This window comes from Marmota marmota, unplaced genomic scaffold, assembly GCF_001458135.2.
Source record: "Marmota marmota marmota unplaced genomic scaffold, marMar, whole genome shotgun sequence".
Taxonomy (NCBI): domain Eukaryota; kingdom Metazoa; phylum Chordata; class Mammalia; order Rodentia; family Sciuridae; genus Marmota; species Marmota marmota.
The window spans coordinates 2,202,549-2,222,332 of NW_026000016.1; the positions used below are offsets into that span (position 1 = coordinate 2,202,549).

Consider the following 19,784-nt stretch of genomic DNA (forward strand, 5'->3'; position numbering starts at 1 on the left):
ATAATGGCTGTACTAATTATTTTTTTTAATTTTTATTTATTTATTTATTTTTAGTCATACATGACAGTAGAATGTATTTTGATATATAATACATACATGGAATATACATACATCAATCATATTGTCTATTCTATTCTGCTGCCCTTCCTATCCTCCCTACTCCTCCCCTCCTCTCCCATCCTTTCTCTCTATCCAATCTAATGTGACACACTTTTTTTTTCTTTTTCTCATTACAACATCATATATGTATTCTGTATAACAATGAGGTTCTCCTCTCATCTTCTGTGCAACTGCCTTTAAAATATATATTTTTAGTTGTAGATGGACACAATATCTTTATTTATTCAAGAGTAAATGAGGATTCTCTTTTCTCTGCATTTTCACCAACCCTTGTTATCTTTTTTTAAATAGTAATCATTTAACAGATGTGGTATGATATCTTATTGTGGTTTTTATTTGCATTTCTTTAATGAAGAGTGACAGTGAGCATTTTTTAAATACATGTGTTGGATATTTCTGTGTCTTTCTTTTTTCTTTTTTTAGTAATGTCTATTCATGGGTTTTTTTGCCCCTTTTTGATCAAGTCACGTGTGGTTTTGCTATTGAGTTGTTCACATTCTTTATGTGTTTTGGAGATAAGCTGCTTGTGAGATGTATAATTTGCAGATATTATTTCACATTCCACAGGTTTTCTCTTCACCCTGTTGTTTATTTTTGCCATATGGAAGATTTATAGTTGATATAACCCCAATGGTTTATTTATTTTTTGTTGCCTGTTCTTTTGAGATCTCTTCCATAAAAATCCTGCCAAGACCAGTGTTATAGAGAACTCCTCCATGTGTTCTTCTAGTAGTTCATACCTACAATTAAGCTTTTAGCCCTTTTTCAGTTTAATTTTCCTCTCATTATGATTCATACTTTGCTGCTTCTTTCTATCCCTGGAAATATCTGACATAATGTTAAGCATTTTCAATTTTTATGTTTTTGGCTCTAGATATTATTATATTCCTATAAATGTCCAGGAATGCAGTTAAATTACTTGAAATCAGTTCAATCCTTTTCAGTTTTGCTTTGGAACTCATTTGTTTCCTGTACTTCATCACTTGATATCCAGTGTCTTTTTTAAAATTTTTCTTATTTGTTTTAATTACATGACAGTAGAATGCACTTAAATACTTTGATATATCATACATAGATGGGATATAATTTCTCATTTTTCTGAGTATACATATTGTAGAATCACATTGGTCATACAGTCACATACATACATACAGTAATAATGTCTGTTTCATTCTACTATTTCTCTTATCCCCACATCCCCTGCCTTCCCCTCCTTTCCCTTCCCTCTACCTAATCTAAGGTAACGCTATTCTTTTTTTTTTTTTTTTTTTTGCATTACAATTCTTAATACACATATGTACCACAATTTTTATATCTCTGTTTGTATATAAAGTATGTATCCAGTGTCTTGAGAGCCAACATTTTAAATATTTTGTTCAGGTTTCAGTTGTTTTAGGTGTAAAATTAAATCTAGCTGTTATTATTATATCTTCATTAGAAATGGAATTCTCCTGATTGCTTTGTTTCTTCATTTTTCATTTTCTTTTATTTTTTATTGTAAAACATTTGTTTCTCTGTCCATTATTAAGTTAAATTTTCTTCTGGTTTTATACTCCCTCATCATCTTTTGTTTCTTAACTTTTTAAACTTTTCTATTTTTATTTATTTATTTTTTTTGGTGGGGGGATGAATGGGTATTTATAACCACTGAAAAATATATAATTTTTGCTGAATGGCATAAACTAGAATGATCTTGCCCAAATTTAGTAGATATGGACATATAAATTAAGGATTTAATTAATTTACCTACCTTTGTTTTGATCAAGATGTTAAATCCTTTTAAACACTGAAAAGGCCTTATACACTAAATTCTGTCTTAATTTCCCTCAGCAATTAATCCATCCCTTTCTCATATTCAACAGTTCCCTTTACATTCATTTTCATAGTATTTTTTTCTCTGTCATTCTATTTGACTAATTTTGCCAACTCTGTTTAGACTTGAGATTTCTATTTTACTTGTCTTTCCTTCTTACAGGTATTTCTCTGGCTAAAATCTCATGGCTTAATGTCTTTTATTATTTTGTCATTACTAGAAAATTTTGTTCTGAGTAAAACTGCTTTTGTTCAGCAAAAAAGACAATATGGCTTTATAATCAAACCTTTTCCTCTCCACAGGCCCGCTGTTAAAGACAACAGATTCCACCTCTCTAGGATTTCTATTCCAGGCACTGATCTAAGTGCTTTATGTACAGTATCTTAACCCATCATTTCCCAAGAATAACTCTATGAAGTAGGCACTATCACCATCTCCATTTTCAAGATGGAGAAACTGAGGCATAGAGATTGAGTGATTTGCCCAAAGTCATATTGCCTCTAAGTGACAGAGTTGACACTTCAGTCTGTACTTTAAGAATTGATGATGTATGAATTCCCTTCACTGTTTATATTTGTTACATTTCTATGAACAAGTTCATTAATTTGCTAAATGGCAATCTAATGGAACCTGTGCTTTCTAATTTCATCAAAATTCTAATATGTTAAGTTACATAGCCAGACACACACCAAACCGTTTCAGAGAAGTAATCATGAGTAGAATGATCTTCTAAGTTTGCAAATAATTTTTTTTGCCTGAAATATATTTGCTTTTTAAGGTTGGTTGGAGTTATATAAGAAAACTGATTATCATATTTACATGTTCCAATTTTTGGTCCATCATTTCAAATATACTAAAGGTTTTTAAACCCATGTATCTGTTCTTTCTCTGTTTGGAATAGATTTTGTGGAAAATCCATCCCGCCTTCTCTCACCAGCAGTGACAACTCAATAATGTTGATATTTGTGGCTGACTCTGACCTCGCTTATGAAGGCTTTACAATAAAGTATGAAGCAATTGATGCAGGTAACAAGACACATTGTCTGCTTGGTCTCATTTACTGTGTTACAAAATAGTACTAATATCTAACACAAAGAATGCTTAGTCCCTAAATCTGGGACACACCATGAAAGTCGTAGTTAGAATAAAGTAGGTGACTTTAAACACCTTCCTTAAAAATAGAATCATGATCAGATAGGAGTATTATATCAATTAATACTAACGTTGTATTGTATCAATATTGATTTTCCTCAATATGAAATTTTCAAAATTTGATAATGGTACAGTGATTTTGTAAGGGAAATATTTTGTTCTTAGAAGATTTTTGAAGTAAAGACACAGTGTGTACAGATGACTCTGAAGTGGATCAAATGATGAGTGAGTGACAGAATCAAAGAGAGAAAGGGGAAGAGAGAAAGCAATAAGACAGAGAAAGAGAGACACACAGAGAGAGGGAAGGAGGTAATATAGTGGGGGCAAAATACAAATATATGGTAATTTTGGATAGAACGAATTTGGGAGCTTGTGCAATCTTTCTGCACGTTTAAAATTCCACCAAAATAAAAAGTTACCAATCAGACTGAAAACTTATTTTAAGAAATTATAAAAAAAAAAAAACAACAATTACACAGTAAAAATAAGAGACTTCTGCATAGAATTTTGTATCAGGAAAGGGAAGTTTTCTTGGCAAAATATACATTTCTAAATATGACCCAATGAAATTGATCTTTTTAATTTTTCCTTTTATCATGTTGTAGTTTTCCTATTACTTAGTTCTCCTCATTACTTTGCTCCTTGCCAATGTATCCTAGGAAACCAATACCTGCAGGCAGAGTCTTTGAGATGACATGTACTAGGGATGCTGCCAGCCCCAAGAGTCTGTGAGGTTTATGAGGATGTCATGTTCCACAGGCTCGTTTCCCCCGCTGAGATTGTATGTTTTCAGCAAGTCTGGGCTTTCTTATGCATTAGGTGCATATGGTGACTGTGCTTACTAAGCATTTCACGACCTCTGAATTGCCCCAGAAGCATAGTACTATTCACTGAGAGAGAACTGGAGCACTGCTGGTGCCTGCATATGTTCCTCCAGGGACCCCAGGTGTTCCTTTTTTAAAGCTCCTACTCCCCACAGGAAATAAATAAAAAGGAAAAAAAATCTCCTGCTCAGAAACCCTACTCAATTTCTCATTTATTTCTCCGGCAGAGGGTCTGGTTACTATTCTTCATTCATTCCAGGCAAATTGTTATTCTCTGTAGAGCTTCACATTCTGTGTTTTGGAAGGGTGACTTTAGGTTTCTCCAGAATCCTGAGAGCAAGAGAATCATACAGTTTTATCTTGAGTGGAACCTTCTGTGGGAAACACTTCATTTTTCAGCCCAAGTACATGGGGAATGAGGTCCCTGGATTCATATTAGGTTTTGTTGTGCAGTTGACATATGCACTGGACTTTGTTCAGGTGGTTAACATCCAAAGACCAAAATCGGTTTCTCAGGAAATTATAGTGTGCACACAATTTTCCATACTTCATAGTTTTATCTGTCTCATATGTTTGGCTCCAAACCACACTGAATATTAGATTTGGAGTAAGTCACTTGAACTCTCTGGGCTACAGTTTTCTCATCTGTGTAATTAAAGGAGTGGATTTGATGATCTTTGAAATGTCTTCTGGTTCTAATCATCTATGAGCATAATTTCAATTTGCTGCATGAATAAACTGGCAGTGTATTAGATAACATGTAATTCAGGCTGGGCCTCCTGAAAATATCATAGAAATCTTTGTGATAATATACAAAGTAAGACATAGCTCTATAATGACTCCAACAACTCTTTGTTAACTCTACATTAGCTTGTAAGGCTGTGTTTACTGCAGAAACAATCAAGAACAATTGAAATAATATGATGAGGAAGATATTAAAGTTAAATATTAATAAGTACAAGTAACTAAAATTAAATCAAGGGTTGGGTGTATAATGCTGAGTGGTAGAGCACTTGCCTAGCATGCATAAGGTCCCGGGTTCAATCCCCAGCACTGCCAAAGTTTAAAAAAAATAAATAAATAAATTGAAAAAAGGAAAGAAGTAAGCTGGACAGGAAAGGAAACTTAGCTGTCTAGTGTGTGTTTGGCATGCAGGAAGCCCTGGGTTCAATCCCCAGCACCCACTCAAAACTTAAAGTGAGAGAGCAAAAGAAAAAGCCAAGGATAAAAAGAAGAGACTGTCCTAACAACTGCAGAGACGCTCCACCCTGCTTCCCTGTGTGCTGGCCACTACTTTAGCCTCTGTGTGGTCCAGACAGGGCTGAAATCACATAGTGACCAATCAGGCTAAGCCAAGGGACAGAAAGCATGTATTCCCAATGTGCCTTGCCTTTTGCTGAATGAACTCATAGGTCTGACTAACACCGTCAAATCATTCTAAATAGCAATCTGATCTATGATTGGATCCAGGAAGCCTTATGGCATCTTCACCTTATAACTCTGGAGACTTTTACAGTTTTCCATAGGTCAGGAGGTGAGCTCACATGAATTACTGAGGGTGCTCTTGCACTACTTCTCAGGGAAGGGTTGGCTCAGGGATTAAAGGAGGAGTTAAGCTGGTTGTAGCCAGGCAGAGGGCTATCATCCTCCCAGTCAGGCAGAGTCAGGGTGCGTGAGGTGCTGACTTGAAAACACAGAGGTGTGAAGGCTCTTTCCTTTCAGTTATCTTTTGGGGGACTATTTTCTACAGAATAAAATAGTGAAAGAGAAGAAGAGCGTCAGTGAAAGCTAAATTGTGGGACCTTACCCTTTTTTATTGCTCTAGCAGAAGTTATTTCCAGAGCCATAATAATGACTTTGGTTGCTGATTTCTAGTTCTTCAGCACAACCTCTGTGCATTTCCCTGCTGACACTATTACTGTCTTCATATGATAAAGGTGAATTTTCCTGATTTAAATCCAGTTCTTTTCTCATCTGTAGTTCATGCCATGTGGCTATGATGTCAACCCTCAAGTATGTGTTTGAGAGGAAAGAGATGGCTTCTTGTCATTACTTTGACTCCCTCCCTCTGCACTCTGTTACTGCCTTCCTCCAGATGTTCCTGGGGAAACAGAAATGAAAGAAGTAACAAGTAAAATATTATTGGATAGCAACTCTTAAGAAGTTCTTAGTAAGTGATTAGGTTCTTAGTAAGTGATTTGATGACTGAAAGCACAAAACCACTTGAATCCCAAGAGAATATAATTAGTTAAATTTGCCAATTTAATTTGAAATTTTATATTCTTTTAAAATCTATTGCATATACATAAATAGATAATCCTACTAATAGGGTACTTTAAAAGTATAAACAAGAGCAGAGACATCTAATTAATTCATTTTCAACTTTAATATTAGATAAAAACTTATATAGCGTTGAATCCATTGTTTTTCACACTGTAAATTCATGACTCATTCATGACTGCATTTGTTCAAAGTATGGAGTAGAATTGAAAATAGCATGAAGGTATCAGAGTTATCACACAAAGTTAGTTATCACTCCATGAAGTTTGTAGTATGTCTGTGTGAGCATTATTGATGTAAATATCATTTTTTATGGTGTCAAAGAAGCTCATAACACAGATCTCAGCCAAGTAATTTTTTCCCTTCTCTCTCTCACTCTCTCTCTTTCCCCCTTCTCCACACCTTTCGTGCACGTGTGTGGTACTGAGGATCAAACCCAAGGTCTTTCACATGCCAGGCAAGCACTCTACCACTAAGCTACATCTTTAGACCTATTTCCAAATAATTTTAAATGAGGAAGAAAGAAGTTAGAATGTTGAATTTTTGTCCCAAGAATACATGGCTAGTTGATTTAGGAGGCAAACTAAACAATCAAGTCTCAACATGTAATCCATGTCTTCTGCCATGTGTCTCGACTTGCTCTTGGAAATTCCCTAGATGAACTTCACCTGGTGCAATTGGTAACATTCATTTCAGGGCTACAGTATAACTGTGGTGAACTTCTCATATTTTCTGCAAAGAGAAATGACCAGGAAATAATAAAAAAAGGGAAATGACCAGGAATAATAAAAAACACCTCAATATAGGGTAAAAGTGAGCCGGCCCAACCTCCTCATCCCCATCACAAAGACAACCCCCCTGCCAATATACACACACACACTGGTGTTTAGTGCTATTTTTCACCAGTCATCCTGGAATAAGCCCCCAGAAGACATCTAGGAGTAGGAAGTTAAGAAATGATAAACCAGAGAGCTAGAAAGAGTTTGTTTAGAAGAAATGGGTAGAGAGAATCATTCTACTTTAAACTACAATCTTGTCAGGGCAGCATTCTCAGACTCCAATGTTCATAAGAAGCTTGGGGAGGAGGGAAGTGTGTTGTTACAAATTCAGGTATCAGGGTTTCATCCAGAAATTCTGATTAAATAGAGATGTCTAGGGTAGATTTTTCTTTACTCAGAAATTCAAGTGGAGCTCATGAAGTTTTGTCTTTATACTTCATCAAAGACCCTGAAAGTCAAGTCTTAGAGTATAAATTGCTGTAAAATCCCAAGAGAAAATGGCGAATGGCACTACTAGAAAGTGCTGTTCTTGATACTGTGAAAGGAAGCCTTGAGGAGAAGTCAGGTCTCCATATCCAGCTTGATATTAATGTGGACTACTCTGGGCAAATCATAATCCTCTCCTATTCTTTCTACCTTGAATTCTGAATTTTCTGCTTAGATACTTGGATATCTTTCTTCTGGAAAGGAATTTTAGTAAGTCTATTCGTCTCCAAAAGATTCACTTTCTAATTGGTTAGTGTTTTCTTGTAATTATGGCACATACAGCTATCCTAGCTCTTCCCAGATTGGTTCATTTATCTTACCTAATTTGTTAAATTTCTTGGCCCTTTGAATAAAAATGGTGAACAGAATGTTGATTTGTGACATTCCTAGTCCCCCTACTTGTCTTCATTCCCAAGTTGACATTTCCTCTATAAAGTAACCTGGATTCATTAAAGAGCACAGGATTTGAAACTCGAGGACTTTAATTCAAATTTTATCTTGGCCATGTCTGAACTAAGTGATTTTCAGAGCATAATCTCTAGGGGTCTCAGATCCTTCACCCACAGCTCTTTAAAAATGGAGATGATAGAGCCTGGCTGTTTTGCAAAATCAGTGAAAATAAAAAGAAGAAAAAATGTGATGTAATTCAATGTTAAAATGATATTATAGCTATAAAGGACTACCCTGACTTTGGCAGATTTAAAATATAATTACTCATGTCCAAGCACAATTTTGCAGCAGCTACTTTGCTGTGAAGGAAAAGAAAAAGCAACAACTGTGACCATCTAGCAGCAAACTGTAGAAAATGTTAGATTTAAGTTAGGAAGGCCTCATCTTTCTAAGGAAGAAATTGAACCTGTAATTATATCTTCCCTGGAGTCTTTGCTTTAAGGAATGTTAAACAAAACATGCCAATAAAAACCCATGATGGTTCCTTGGGTTGGCTGTTTATTTCCCACATATCTGGAAAATCTGAGCCATATGGATTCATTCAGAAACAAAAAGTCTCATAAGTGATTTTAGAAATCATGTTTATAGATGGTTTCTTTCTTTCTTTTTCTTTTTTTTTTTTTTAGTGTGGGGGACGGGTACTGGGAATTGAACTCAGGGGCACTCAGGCATTGAGCTACATCCCTATTTGTGTGTGTGTGTGTGTGTGTGTACGTGCGTGTGTTTTATTTAGAGACAGAGTCTCACTGAGGTGCTTAGCACCTCACTTTTGCTGAGGCTGGCTTTGAACTTGGGATCCTCCTGCCTCAGCCTCCTGAGCTGCTGGGATTACAGGCATGTGCCACTGTGGCTCCATAATGTGACTGGACAATCACATAAGTTATCCCATAAGGCAAGTAGGGGAGGTGTAGACTACTTACCCAAGATCTACAGTCTCTGTAAGCAATGCAGTCTCTCCACAGGATCGGTGCCTCCTATTCCTGTGGTCTAATCTTTTGGGACTGACCTGTTTCCAGAACTCCCCTTTGACCAAGTGCTTAATGCTATGCAAGAATTTATTTGAAAATGCTTAGTGAAGGCAGAGGAACATGATCACTTTTTAGAAAAACCTAGTTTTGTGATTTTGTAATGATACACAAGGGACATTTACATATTTTCACTTCTTAATTTTTTTTTTTTAAAGTTGATCAGAGTGAAAAATTTGGGAGTTCTGCCAAGAATTGTCTTTGATCTTCAGAAACAGGCTTTTCCATTACTCCCTTTGATACAGGGGCTGGAAGAATTGTACTTTACTTCTTCATCTCTTTGTCAGTTTTCTTAGACCATAATAACAGGCCAACTGCTATTGGATGTGAATGTTCCTTTAGCAACAACATAATATAAAACAGTGAGCATTGATGTATTTTTATGTTTGCATTTTAGATTGATGTAAAAAGCACCATGACAACATGAATATCCTTTTATGGGAACACATTCAAACTTAATTATTTGTTACAAATTAATTATCTTGTTGCAAAGCACAAGAAGAAACTAAAGCTTAGCAGTACTATTTTTCAGTATTATTATTTTACAAGTTTTTTTTTTTTTTTTTGGGGAGGTGCCAGGGATCAAACCTTAGGGCCTTACCCACCCTAGGTAAGCATATACTGAGTTATACCCCCAGCCCTTTAAGATTATTTTAGGAAGAGCCATTTTACTGTTAAGAGAAGAAAAGTAAGCCACTTTATAGATTTCAATTTCAAGTAAGAGAAGTTTCTTAACTTTTCAAGGAATAGTACAGACAACTATTGTTTTTCTCCCTAAAAATCATACATGACTCTCATAAAATTTCAGCACAATTTTAACATTAAATAGTCTATTATTTAATATTGACAGTAGAGGCCTCTTCAAATGAATATTTTCTCTATTTTAATTTTATTTTTTACTCACTGGATATCTGAATTATGTATTAGATTTCCTCTAGAGAACTGAATCTTTACACAAACCTTTTAAACTTTTAATATAACAGAGATTTTTTATTCTGTAATTTCACAAAACAAAACTTATCCATCATTATAACAAATGTGTAGACACATTTAACCACCTCTCCATTCAAGAACATACTATCACCCAAGAAAATTTCCTAGTGTCTGTTTGGTCAGTCACCTCCGTCACATCCTCCATTCCAGCTGCTGCAGACCTTCTTCCTGTCACTGTAGATTAGTTTTAACTGTTCAAAAGCAAACATGAGTGGGCACACTCTGTATATACCCTTTTGGGTCTGGCTTCTTTCATTTAGTGTAATGCACTCAAATTTTTTTCATGTTTGATTTATTAGTAGTTCTTTTTATTGCTTATAGCCTTCAATTACATGGATGTATGATAATTTGATTACCCATTTACCTGTTTGTAGACTAGTTGAGTAGTGTCCACTTTTCCACTATTTTGAAAAAAGTTGCTATGAAGATTGATGTGCAAGTGTTTTGTGGATTTTTCAGTTAAGGAGTTGCTTAGGAATAGAATTTTTCCCAAAGTTTTTATATCATTTCATATATTCTAAATGAATGAGAATTCCACTTTGCCACATCTTGGCCACTTCTTGATATTGTCAGTCTGTTTATTATCAGCCTCTAGTCATTGTGTGGAAGAATCTTGTGGTTTTTATTTGCATTTCCCATGTGACTAATAGTGCTGAGTACCTTTCCATGGACTTTTTGACAATTCATGTACTTCCTTTTGTCAGGGGTCCATTAATAGGAACCATTTTGCTCATTTTTGTTTGTGTTGTTTTCTTATTATTGAGTCATATGTTATATATTCTGGATGGAAGTCGGTCCTTCATCAGATAAATGTATGGCGGCTATTTGCTCACAGTGGCTAACCTTTTCTTTCTCTGAATGTTATCATTTGAAGAGCAGAAGTCCAATAGATCCTTTTTCTTTTCCCTGTTATGTTTACTGGGTTTTGTATCGTGTGTAAGAAATGTTGCCTGCCAAAGTTAGGAAGACTTTCTCCATGCATTCCTCTACAAAGTTTATGTTTGAGGTTTTATGTCTAATGACTCATTTTTATTTGATTTTCCAATTTTATGTAAGTTATATATCCAAGCCTGTTTCATTAGAAAATGGTATTTAATTGATGAGGTACCATTTGGTGAAAAGATTCTTCTCTTTCTCCCCCACTGAATTGCCTTTGCATTATTGTTGAAAATCACTTACCCACATACATGTGTGTGCTTCTAAAATCTCTGTTCAATCCCACTGATGTATATATTTATCCTTCTAACAAAAGGATACTACATTTCTTAAAATTATCTACTTTTAAGGTGTATCTTAAAATCTGAGAGTTTAAAACTTCCACATTATTGATCCTTTTATTTTTTTCCAAATTGTTTTGGCTATCCTAGATCCTCTGCATTTCCATACATATTTAGAAGCAGCTTTTCAATTTGCCCCACCTCCCTAAACCTGTTGGGAATTTCATTGAAATTTTACATCGATTTAGGAACAAAGAACTTCTCAAATTGAGTCTTGCCATCCATGATCATGTTTTACCTCTCCATTTCTTCAGATTTTCTCTAATCTCTTCCTGCAGTGTCTTAAAGCTTTTAGCATAGAGCGTTTGCATTCCCACTGAACTTTGTGTTTTATGCTGTTATAGATAGCATATGAAATTTTATAGTCCAGTTTGGCTAACATATGCCACTTAAATTAATGTTCACATATTCGTCTATTGTATACTGTATATACTGTATCCTCACTAAACTTAGTTATTCTGATAGATTTTTATTAGATTCTTTAGTATATTTTACAGATAAGATCATAACTGTGAATAAGGACAGTGTTATTTTTTCCTTTCTCTGTCTTTCTCTTTGTCTTATAGTAATGACTAGGGACTTTCTGTACAGTGTTAAATAGGAAGAATGAGACTGATCACATTGGCCCATTTCTTAATCTTGGAGGAAAACATTTACTCCTTTGCTGTCTAAGCATGATGGTGGTCTTTTCATAGATACCTTTTATCAGGTTGAGAAGTTCCATTCTATTTGTACTTGCTGAGAGTTTTTATCAGGATGGGTTTTTAATTTTTCAATGATTTTTCTGCATCTTCTGTTGTTATCACAAGTCTTTTTTAAATCTTATTAATATGGCACATTATGTTGATTAATTTTCAAATATCAAAACGATTATGCATGCCAAGGATAAACTCTACTTGGTTATGACACATTGTAATTTTTATGTCCCTCTGCATTTGTTAAGTTAAATTTTGTTAAGGATTCTTGCATCTATGGTTATGAGACATATTTTTCTGTAGTTTTTTCTTTTGTTATATCTTTGGTTTTATTATGGAGTAATATTTAGTCTTAAAAATGCAGTAGGTGGTGTCGTCTCACCTTCCCCGCCATTTTCTAAGTATGTATAGTATAAACGTTCCCTTTGTTTTTTTATAGGATTTCATAAGTGAAGGTAAATGAGCATATGGTTTTCTTTGCAGGAAGGTTCAAAATTGTAAATATAATTTCTTTGATTGATAGAGGCTACAGAGGCTTTCTGTTTTTTCTGGAGTCAACTATGGCAATTTGTAACTTTGAAAGAATTTTTCTATTTTATCTATGTTGTCAAATTTATTTGCAGTTTTTAAAATCATAGTCTCTTTTCTTTTAAAGTCTTAGAGATTTTGTAGTGATACTTCCTCTTTCATTCTCAAAAATAATAGTTTGTATTCATTCTGTTTTTTCCTTCATCAATGTTGATACAATTCTTTTGATTTTAATGATTTTTTTTCAGTTTTTTTATTTTTAAAAAAATATTTTGGCATGGTTAATTTTCTTTGTTGATTTTGTTTTCTATTTAATTGACTTTTGTTCTTATCTATGTTATTTTTCTTTTAATTATTGGCTATGTTTGCTTTTCTTCTGGTTTCTCTAGATGAAATAAAACTAATATGTCGTTAAGCACTGTGTTTTCCTTCATATCCCAGATTTTGATAATCTTCATCAATTTACAGCCTTTAGCATTTTCTAATGCCCTTGTGATTTCTTCTTTGATCTATGAATTATTTATAATCTGTTTTTTAAATTCCAAGTATTTGTAGTTTTTCAAAACATCTTACTGATTTATAATTCAATTTTATCCATTTAAAGAAAACCGTTTAAGTTTTCAATTATTTGAAATTTACTGAAACCTGTGTTATAGTCTAGCACTTCACCCATGTTGCTGTACATTTCATGTGCACTTGGAAACCTGAGTAGTCTGCTATTTATGAGAGTGGTATTCTTCAATGGCCAATTAGGTTAAGTTGGTTGGTACAGTGATTGTTGATATGATTGGATTTAGCATGCCATCATGATTTTTTTCCCATGCCTCTTCTGTTACTATTTCCTATTGTTTTTGTTTGTTTATCTACAGAGTATTTTATTAATACATTATATTATACATAATAATACATAATACATAATAATACATATTATTTCCTTTAATGGATTTTTAATAATACCTCTTTGGTTTGGTTTGGTTAGATTTAATAATGCGGTGGATTTAAACTTTACACCTTGTACTTCATTTTTCACATGGAACACTTCATATTCCACAATCTCCCCTTCCCACTTTACAAATGTAATAATCTCGTGATAGTGTAATTTAACCTGTCCCTTTCTCTTTGCTATTTTAGTTATATCTTTTCTTTCTCTCTATATTATAAACTCTACCTTACTATTATTTTTGCTTTAAATCTGACCAATTACCTTGTACTGATGTAGGCTTTTATTTTAAAAATATTAAAGGTGTATTTGTGAAACTTTCTAGGTGTTTCCCATGGCCCTCTGATTTGGTAGGTCTCAATCTCCAAGCTATATCACTTCTGCAAGTCTTTTTTTGGTGGGGGGAGGTACCGGGGATTGAACTCAGGCCACTCAACCACTGAACCACGTCCCCAGCCCTAGTTTGTATTGTATTTAGAGACAGGGCCTCACTGAGTAGTTTAGCACCTTGTCATTGATGAGGTTGGCTTTGAACTCGAGATCCTCCTGCTTCAGCTTCTGGAGCCGCTGGCATTACAGGTGTGTACCACTGCGCCCAGCTATTCCTGTAAGTCTTTTTAAGATTCGAACTTACACACTGGTAGGGAACCTGTAAAGAAGGCCTGCTCTTGGCCAAGGTCTTCACTTATAAAGTGTGACCTTTTAGATGCCTCAATTGAATTTGTGGGGTGTAGATAAAGTACTTCCTTTCTGGCTCAGAAAGTTGCCCTGACCTCAAACATGTTGTTTCTGTTTCCAGACTAACGGTATCAGCTCTCTGGTATGCTCACTCCTTGTTACTCAGCCCAGGCTCTGCCAAGACTGATGGGAGCCATAGCCAGACATCTGGCTCTCCTCTCTATCCTTCTTCCACCCGGTAGCTTTCCTTATGGTTCTAGGCAGTGCTAAACTCAGATCTCCACTTCCTCTGCTTCATATGACTGTCATTCACTACTTCGGCTTCAGCTCACTGCTGTGGTCAGAAAATTCCAAGTTCTAGAACCAAAGAAATCAAGAGTCTAGCTCATAAGTTTCCTTTCCATCTAGAACAGCAATCTTATACTGCTTACTGTCCAAAAATTTGCTTGGTTTTATATTTGTTAAGAAAAGGGGCTAATTCAGTACAAATTGATTGTCATGGCTGGAAGCAGAGATTCCTATTTTTAGATTGAATAAACATGATAAAATATTAAAGAACCTCAAACAATCCAGAAAAGAGGATAGAAAGAGAAAGGAAATTTGTGGTGATAAAAATAGAGGAGGTTATAGTAAGGGAATAGTGGAGTCGCCTGAAAGAGAAGAACTGGGTCAGGTAGAGAGGGTAGAAGAACATTAGGTACGTGTGTGCTCGCTTTGGCAGCACATATACTAAAACTGGAATGATACAGAGAAGATTGGCATAGCCCCTGTGCAAGAATGGCCCCAGATTTGTGAGATGCTCCATATTTTTGCTGAGTGAAGTAAGCCAATCCCCAAAAAACCAAAGGCTAAATGTTCTTTCTCTGATATGTGGATACTAACACACAATAAGGAGGGCGTAGGGAAGAATAATAAGTTCGTTGGATTAGACAAAGGGGAATGAGGGAAGGGAAGGGGATGCGAATAAGAAAGACAGTAGAATGAATTGGACATAACTTTCCTATATTCCTATGTAAATATACAACCAGTGAAACTCCACATTGTGTACAACCACAAAAATGGGAAGTTATACTCCATGTATGTAAAATATATCAAAATACATCCTACTGTTATATATTACTAAAAAGAACAAATAAAAATTATTTTCAAAATAATTAATAATAACCAAAAAAATTAGGTACATTTCCCACCCCTTCAGTCTTCAACACATTATATAATGCACTTTTAACAAATGTTACTGGGACCTGATCTGGACCAAGTTCTGTGGTAAGTGACAATTAATCACGGTTAATAGGACCTTTTTCATATCCTAAGACCTAGTGGGGGAAATATACTCACATAAAAACAATTGCAAAAAATATGTTTGGGGATCAAATTGCTATTTGCATAAAATTTTATTGAGTATAGAGAAATTAATTCTGCTTGGCTGAGAAAGTTTTCACAGATGTGATATTTAAACTGGACTTTAAATGACAGGGATGAATTTATTTGTTGAAGAATGTGCAACGGAGGAGGGAAAATTATTTGGTAAAGCATTTCCCAGACAAAATGAACAGTATCAAGGTCACTCCAACACATCAGACACTGTGGTCTACCTTTGTGCTAGCAACGGCAAGGAATCTTCATGTATGATTCGAAGCTTCAGTAGGGTTGAGCAAACTCCCACCAACTACCAGAGTGATCACTGGCATACAACCTAGGCATAAGAAAATTACTCATCATTACTGTTCAAAATGGCATTTAGTCAGGCTTCCCTCCCAGGGAACCCAATTATATGCAACGTTCTCCTGCAGACTCATTGAAAGTTTCATTAGAGATTTACAATACTTGCCCTCTGGGAGCAGAGTAGGTAAGCAAGGAGAATTCTCTCTTTAAGTACAAGTGAGTTGGACAGATAATTTCCTCAAAATATTTGACTTGCTGGCTAAAGCTGTAACTTCTCTGTGTGGGGGTCAGTGGATCTGACAGTTGTGTTAATTCAGGGATCCTGGTCATAGCTTTCATTGAATGTCCTTTCGATCCATGGATTTTTTTATCTTACTAATATTTATTACTGATCTGAAATATTCAGTATTCTACCTCTACATGGTTTTCTCTTCTCTCTCTTCTCTCTCTCTCTCTCTCTCTCTCTCCCTCCCTCTCTCTCTCTTCCTCACTGACTTTTCCTCTTTCCTTCTCCCTTGTGGAAAAATCTTGGCAGACTATAGAACAGAAAGCTTTGGGAGTCGAATATAACTTTTGTGGTTCAATATCACTATGGATTCCTTCAATAAAGTAAAGCCTTGATTTTACAGAGAATAAAACCAAATATTTATTAAATTTTCATTACCCTGAGGGCTACACATAGATAGAAGAACCTATAATATTTTATTAAGCATCTTTGTACTCCCAATACCGGTGATGACTGTTTTTCTTCAGAATACAATTACATAGCATTAGTTGGGGAAATAGCATAACTAAAGAGCTTCATTTTATTTCACTTGCAATAAAGTATAGTAGCTTATTCTTTCCCAAAATCTTTAAGTCAGAGACCTCTGTCTATTCCTGAGCCCTAGGTTTAGGTCATTGCTGGATGCAATTGAAGATACATTTTAAAAATCTCCAAATTAGATTTTTTTAATATAAAATACCTCAGATTGGAGAGCATAGGAAACTGTGTGGATTAGTTATTAAATACAGAATCTGAAGAAATGCACAGGTAAAGTTGAAAGCTAGTCAACTAGAACAGTTGATATTTACTTAGGATATATCATTTTCCAGGTACTCGGTTAGATATTTTATATGAATAATTTAACTTATTCCTCATGATTTATACTTTATTTCACCTCTTCTATCCTGAAACATAATGATGATTACTATCTTTATTGGACATACATGGTGGACTGAGCACTTTAATTTCATTATTACTAATTCTTACACTTATCTCCAGAGGTACAAAGAACTCTCCAATTTTGAGATGGGGGAACTAAGGCTCAGGGAGGTGCTGTAGCTTGCCCAAGTTTGCAGAACTTATCAATGGTGGAAAAGAGCTTTGATTCAAGGTCACAATGGTCTCCAAGCCGTGTCTTCTACTCTTCACTCCATGGCTGAGGAAACTGTTTTGTTATTTCTCATGAATACGTTCTTTGGTGGAAACAATTTTAAAGTAAGATTATGAAAAGAAGAGCTGAACTGAATTATTTCTAAGGCCCTTCTGAGATTTCTAAATTGAAGCCAATTTTAATGTAATTTCCATGGACTAGAAAAATTAGAACACTCAAGATAAGAGAAGTAGCCCTTTCAAGATATATGTAACTATTTCTATCATGTGGCTAAGGTGTGCCGCTAATAATTGTTTTGCCTCTGAGATTCCAAAAACTTCATTTCAAAATGAAATCATTATCCGAACATTCCAGGGAGGCCTACTGAAAATCAAGAACATAGGCACAAATAATGAAGTATATCCTACTGAATGTATTATAAATGTGGCGTAATGTTTTCTGTTTTCTCTCTTGTGGTTTGTTTCTTTTTACAGCATGCTTGGAAGACTACACAGATTCCTCTGGGATGATAAGTTCTCCAAACTTCCCCAATAATTACCCCAATAACTTGGAATGCATTTATAGGATCACAGTGGAACCCAATCAACAGATTGCATTGCACTTCACAAACTTCTCCTTGGAGGAAGGCATTAATGGAAATTGCATAGGAGATTTTGTAGAAATCAGGTAATCACTTTAATTATTTCACAATGATCTCTGACATTATTTATCTTTGTTAATAATCATTCCTGGAAAGATTAAGAAAAAATACATGAAAATTCTTTGTAAAGCCCCCTGCTATGCTATGTAATTCCTTAAAAGAGATAAAATTTGTCATTTGAAGCCTGACAGAAGAAATAGAAAAAATTACGTAAAAGTCAGTGGTTATTTTGATGTAATACTTTTTTAGGGAATGTTTAGAAATAAACTTCAGATTTTTATCCGTGAAAAGAGAACAGATGGGGCCTGGGGATGTGGCTCAAGCGGTAGCACGCTCGCCTGGCATGCGTGCGGCCCGGGTTCGATCCTCAGCACCACATACAAACAAAGATGTTGTGTCCGCTGAAAACTAAAAAATAAATATTAAAAATTCTCTCTCTCTTAAAAAAAAAAAAGAAAGATGTTTAAAAAAAAGAGAGAGAACAGATGTATTACCACTTTGAAATGAAATATTTGCTATTGTTGAATACCTACTTTCTTTATACCTGCTTTCTAATTTAAATTTTAGGCTATTTACTGTCCATTTGATCTAGTTATATCACAAAAATGAAGGCATGATAGCAACCTCATATTAAAGTTTTCACAGAGTTTTTGATTATAAATAAGGAACCCAGGCACAGTGGCACATGCCTATAATCCCAGTGGCTGGGGAGGCAGGAGGATCATAAGTTCAAAGCTAGCCTCAGCAATTTAGCGAGTCCCTAAGCAACTCAGTGAGACCCTGTCTCTAAATAAAATATAAAAAAGGGCTAGAGGTGCTGCCCAGTGGTTAAGCACCCCTGGTTTCAACCCTGGTACCAAAAATACAAAAAAGAAACTTTAGGCCTGTGGATGTCAGTGTAAGGTATCTTTCTTTCATTGCCTGGCATTATGAAAGAGTGTATTTCAAAAATTATACGGTGAAGGTATATGAACTTATACATTGATATCTCTCCTTTGTATTACATCAAGTTAAATTAAGCTAATCATTTTGGTTTATATCTGCATCAAATGTTTTATTTGTCATTTCTAATGTGGAATCTTACAACATTTATAAAATTTTATTGTATTATATAAGTAAGAAACTAAAGCAAAAATTGCTGATATAGCATGCTAAAATGACATAACTTTCTTAATTTACAACAACTAATAAGGGATCTAATGTGGAATGAATCATCATGTTTTGTTTGTTTGAAATAAAGTACAGATTATAAACTAGACTGAAGACCCTAAAAAGTTTTTAGGGAAATAACTATTTCCAGAATTTTTCAAATATATCAAATATGATACATTAAATTTTGAAAATTTCCATATTAGAAGGAAAACATTTAAGATTTCTCTGTAAAAGTAAGCAATACTTGTTTATACTGTTAATAATTATGGTTTCTGTACTCCATATTTTCTGAAGTGTTTGCCAGAGGCTTTGAGAAAATAAAGATTGAACACATTCTCTCAGTTTGCAAGTGGTTATACAAGATGTCATGCCAGCCATAAATGATAGTTATTCTTTATCACATCATTCAAATGCTATTTAACAAAGCCAAAATTGAAAACTCAAAACTGTGTTTTTTAAAGTCATTTTGAGAGAAGTTGACTGATTCAATAAACTGTAATCCTGCAGTTTAAATGATGTTAAATGTCTATCCAGTAGTATTATCAATAATCTAATGAATTTTCATTTCTGTATTCTGCCACAGAGATGGAGGCTATGAAACTTCACCATCCCTGGGAACATACTGTGGATCAAATCTACCTCCAAGAATCATCTCTCACAGTAACAAGCTGTGGTTAGAATTTAAAAGTGACCCGATATTCACAGAGTCTGGGTTCTCTGCTTACTGGGATGGATCATTAACAGGTAAAGAGCAAGAAGCTGCCTTGGACAGGAGAATCCAATCTGATTGGTTTTCTGATTCTTGAATTGTCATTCTGAGTCTATCATCACTTGTCTACTTTTTTCTAGTTATGTTTTATCATTCATCTTTCTAGTAAACTTCAATATAGCACATATTTTTGAATTTACAG

The 19,784-nt window shown here is 34.7% G+C and overlaps 1 protein-coding gene and 1 non-coding gene across 2 annotated transcripts in view; both read left to right on the top strand.

Annotated features, from left to right (window-relative positions):
• Cubn (cubilin) overlaps positions 1-19,784 on the top strand; it is a 280,157-nt gene that overhangs the window by 55,112 nt on the left and 205,261 nt on the right. Inside the window, exons 22-24 of the mRNA XM_048809051.1 lie at positions 2,835-2,959; positions 17,555-17,747; positions 19,457-19,617. Coding sequence (XP_048665008.1) covers positions 2,835-2,959; positions 17,555-17,747; positions 19,457-19,617 — 479 coding nt within the window. The remainder of the gene's footprint in view (positions 1-2,834; positions 2,960-17,554; positions 17,748-19,456; positions 19,618-19,784) is intronic.
• On the top strand, positions 14,746-14,851 carry LOC125618580. Its single transcript, XR_007349919.1, has one exon. It is a non-coding gene; the product is annotated as a U6 spliceosomal RNA (small nuclear RNA).